Below are 4,767 nucleotides of genomic sequence, written 5' to 3' on the forward strand. Positions count from 1 at the left end.
AAAAATATATAGAAAAAATTAGCCGGGCATGGTGGCGCGTGCCTGTAGTCCCAGCTACCCAGGAGGCTGAGGCAAGGAGGATCGCTTGAGCCCAGGAGTTTGAGGTTGCTGTGAGCTAGGCTGACGCCAGGGCACTCTAGCCTGGGCAACAGAGTGACACTCTGTCTCAAAAAAAAAAAAAAAATTAAAGCATTTTACAATGGTAAATGAGCAGCTAAAATTATTAAGACAAATCCTATTATACTATTATAAGACATACTATACTATACTATACTACTATAAGACATACTACTATATAAGACATACTATATATAAGACTATACTATTATAAGACAAATCCTATTATACTATTTTACTGCTGTTGCTACTAATTCCCATTAGATTATGTTTAAAATTTCCCTTACTCAATAATCTATAGTCTTATAAATCGGTTTAGTAGATCTTGGACTATGACTGGAAGGGTGCATTAGGAGAGTTTCTGGGGTGCTGATAATATTCTGTTTCTTGATCTGGATGCTCACTACACAGGTGTGTTCTACTTAGAAAAATTCTTCAAGCTCTACACTTATGATGTGTGTACTCTTCTGTATGTATGTGATACTTCAGTAAAGGTTTTTTAAAAAATCATAAAAGTAAGCCAGTGTTGTTAGGGTTGTCCTCAAGTCCCTTCCCCCATATTAAAACACCTGTTCTATGTTGAAACACTTCTCTGAAAAAATATAATTAAAATTAAAGCATTTAACATTTTCTATTGGTATATTTCCAGACAATAAGTAACTTCTATTTGCAACTGGAAGCTCAGAAGGCATACAAACCAATAGAAAAATGTGTTCTATATTTACATTTTTGTATCATTTTAAAAGCAAACTGAATAGACGTAATAAGTACTGTGTTGTCTGGACGAAAATCATTTTCAACTTCGTTAAGCAGATTAAAGAAGGAAAAGAAGGACCATCGATTCAGATTTTAGTAAGATAGGAGAAGGCTAGAAAGAACTTCATGGAAAGGGGACTATGACCTAAGAGTCCACGTCTCAGTGTTTTAGTCCAAATCCTACTGCTGATTAGATATTTTAGGCAAACCAAAAACAGGAGGCAACCGTACCTGCCCAGAGGAATGAATGAAATAAAATGCATGATAGCAGCACGCCAAGATTTAATATGAAAAATCTAATGACTGGCAAATGCTTGAAAAATAACATTTCTCATTCATTTGCTGAAGGCAAGTGTAGCCCAGCAAATAAAAATTGTTATACCTGTAATTGCAGATCCGTAACTCGATTCTCTCTCTTCCTTTCTCTGATCTTATAACCTCCCAAAGTTAAATCTAAACATTAAAATTCTCTCATAGTGGAAGCAATAGAGTGTAATTACAAAGGATCTTGATCGTCACCTAAAATACACTTTAACCTTTCACCTACAGTATCAAGGGAGGGAGCACTGCCCTCCAAGTAGGACAGAATCCATTCAGCCTTTCCCGATGAAATTCCAGGGCGTTCACAGATCACCTCCAAGGGGGCACCACTTTAGAAGGCAATCGTGCCAAGAGAACCCAGGATATACAGTTCACATGTACCACCTCGCGACTTTCAACAGCAATTACTCGGGAATCGAGCCAAACAAACCTCAGCCAAGTGATTTAGACAACAGTGTCCAGGCTGGCGAATCCAATCCCCATCCTCAAATCACACACCCACGTCCCCAAAACAATCGTTCCTAGTCTGTCTGGAGATGAGAAGGCAAAACTAGAACACACCAGAAAGTTGACACAGAGAAGAGGTGGTATAGAGAAAAGTGCGGGGGGGACACAAGGCTTCCCTCCTCCTGCCCCCGACAAGAGGCGATCGCCTCGAGCTGGGCAGCAGGTTTGCTCGCTGGCGCTGGAGAAAGATTGACACTCCCCGGGAGAGAGCGAAGTCGCCGGACAGGGACACCCTGACATTGAAGCCTGGCAGCAGTCGCGGTTCGCCCTCCCTCCTCCTAACCCCGCAGGGCAAAGGGATCCGTCGGCCGGGGGCCGGCGGAGAGAGAGAGCGTGCGGGGAGCGCCCGCTCGGGCCCGAGCAGGCGGCGGGGCCACGGGCCTTCTTACCCGTGCAGGCCGAGGGCGCGGCGCCGCTTGTGGAGCAGGAAGAGCAGTAGGAACGCGGCCCCCGCCAGCGAGGAGTTTCGCTTCGTCAAGTACTTGCTGAAGGCCGCCATGCCTTGGCCAGCGCGAGCAAGCCGGCAAACGGGACGCGGCAGCGACTACCGTAGCGCAGGAAGCGCGGGGGAGACTGGGAGGAGAGGGGCTCGCCGAGGGAGGGAGGTGCCGGCCGCACAGGACCGCCCCCTGGCGCGCGCCGCCGCGCCGCCCGCGCGCCGGAGCCCACCTTGGACTTTGGCTCGGCGGCAGCGCGCGCGGGCTCTTCAGAGGCCGGGGCGGGCTCTGCGCACGCGCGGACCTCCGCGGGGTCTCCGGAAACGCGGCGGTGGGATGTTGCAGATCCTCCCGCTGCTGCAGCTCACCCTGCCGAGGCTTTGTTGCTGCCCCTGCCTCACCCCTGCCCTCCCACCCTCCGCACACACACCCTGGCTTTCATAAGAACTAGAAGAGCGGGCCCTGCAACTCCGCTCCCCAGTGATGGGCCGTTACCACCCTCTTAAAGGAGCCCGGGAAGAAGGGCAGCGGCCCCACCACGGAGCATTGACACAAAACACGGAGGCACAGTAATTATTGGGTTGAAAACAAAACAGTCGGGAACTCCAGAGAGGTGTAGGGAGATGTGGGAAGAATGACTACAGATAGATCAAATACCTTTTTCCAAGACAGTCTTCCAAACCGTGAGTTATAATCTCTAGGGGATTGCGAAATCAGTTTGGTAGATCAGGACCACCACCTTATATTTTTAATGAAATTGAGTAGAATAGAACACAACAGAAAAGTCTCAGAGTACAGCATATAGTAAAGGAGTTGTTTTGAGAAATTTTTATTTCAAATTTTTATATGGACATATCGCGGCTGGCGATATAAAATGTAATTTCTTTATGTAGGTCTGGTCAAACAAAAAGTTGGAGAAACGCTGTTCTTTGCAAAGGGACATTTAGAGGTAACAATCGTTCATTGTATTAATGCTGGCCTTCCTCCCAGATTCAGAAGGGCTTTACAGATTACAGCATTCTTCTGTCTGACCCTATGATGCAGGAATTGTTATCCCTAGCATTTAGCCTAACATATATACAGTAACTTAGTGAATCGCTGTTCCCTTTGAGGAAACTGGAGAAAAGCAAATGTGTCAGTCAGAAAATAAATTTCCTAAAACCTCGACAATGCACATACATATTAAAGTAGACTACAAAATAGTGGTGCCGTTGGTGTTTCGCCATATAAATTGGTGGTTGCCTAATACAGGTTAGGAAGTAATGGCGTGCTGTAGGAGTGCTCAACATTCAATTCTAAATTATGCGAAAGCGAAGCTTCTAAATTCTCCATTTGTCATGTGGACATTTTCATTATCTCCTGTAACATTAGGTAATTAGGTATGCCTAGCACAGAGAATACAAGGATGAACAGATCATAATCCCTATTCTCTAGAGGCTGTTAGAGAAGAAAAACATGAAAAAAAATTATACATGAGTAAGCATATTAAAGGTATGAACAAAGCACTGTGAGAGCACAAACAAGAAAATACTCAGTTTTGTCTAGAGCTTTCAATTAAGGCTTGACAAAAAATGATTTTGTGGCTGAATCCTAAATAAAGGTCCAAAGAAGACGTCACTCAGAACAGGAGGGGAAATTACTAATTCTCTAATAAAGTGCAGAATGACATAAAAGTGTTGGAAACCTTGGGAGAAAGTGACTGTATCATCCTGGAGTGTGTAACAATAAAGGAAGTGCAAACAAGGTTAGAAAAAAACATAGTCTATTTAGGAAATAGATTTCAAAACATTCAGAGGAAAGATACGGATGACCCATTGAAAGTGTATTCTAAAAGGTACTCTAAAAGGTATTCTAAATACTCTAAAAGGTATTCTAAAAGGTAGCCTGGGAGATTCTAAAAACTGAAATTAGTTATTTGAGCTCAAATAATTTTAGCTGTTGATAAAGCCCATCTGATAAAGATCACCAGGAGCAAACCAGTAACCCAATAAAGTTAGGTTTATTAACTTGCTAAAACAAAGGACACAATACAGCGGAGGAATCATGGGCATGTCTCAAAAAAAGGGCAGTGGAGGGTGGATGGCTGTGGCTCACACCTGTAATCCCAGCACTGTGGGAGCTACGGGAGGCCGAGGACAGAGGATTGCTTGAGACAAGAAGTTCCAGACCAGGCTAGGCAGCATAACGAGACTCTAGCTCTACGAAAAATGTTTAAAAATTGTTTTAAAAGGAAGACATGAGAAATCATTATAATATTTAGGGAAAGAAAGGCATATAGGTAAAATCTAAATCAAGCAGTGCTTGATAAGCTCAAAGCAAATCAGGTCTGTATGTAATATCAAACCTGGGTTGAGAAGCATACTCAAAGTTCTATTTCCTTGGAAACATAAATTTAAGATTAATGTGGAATATCGTATCTGAAAACCCCTTATCTGAACCTCTGCACTGTAAATTGAGGCTGCTTCTCTAAGTCAAAGTGATTCGAAGTGTTCAAATCCTCCAGGCAAGAAAGGAATATTCTGTTCTCACTGATAAGATTTTAGAGCAACAAAGTTTCTGACAGTTTAGGATATTAAAGAACAAATGTCCTTTGATAATTAACCAAAGCAATTTTGCAGGTTTACACTTT

The 4,767-nt window shown here is 43.6% G+C and overlaps 1 protein-coding gene across 1 annotated transcript in view; it reads right to left on the reverse strand.

The window, feature by feature from the left end:
• The window catches only part of ABCD3 (ATP-binding cassette, sub-family D (ALD), member 3), an 83,673-nt gene extending 81,422 nt beyond the window's left edge, over positions 1–2,251 (reverse strand). The window contains exon 1 of the mRNA XM_012661116.1: positions 2,091–2,251. Within this exon, the coding sequence (XP_012516570.1) occupies positions 2,091–2,200 (110 nt within the window). The 5' untranslated portion in view covers positions 2,201–2,251. The remainder of the gene's footprint in view (positions 1–2,090) is intronic.
• Between the last annotated feature and the right edge of the window lie 2,516 nt (positions 2,252–4,767).

Source organism: Propithecus coquereli, unplaced genomic scaffold (assembly GCF_000956105.1).
Source record: "Propithecus coquereli isolate 6110/MARCELLA unplaced genomic scaffold, Pcoq_1.0 Scaffold7, whole genome shotgun sequence".
NCBI classification, from domain to species: Eukaryota; Metazoa; Chordata; class Mammalia; order Primates; family Indriidae; genus Propithecus; species Propithecus coquereli.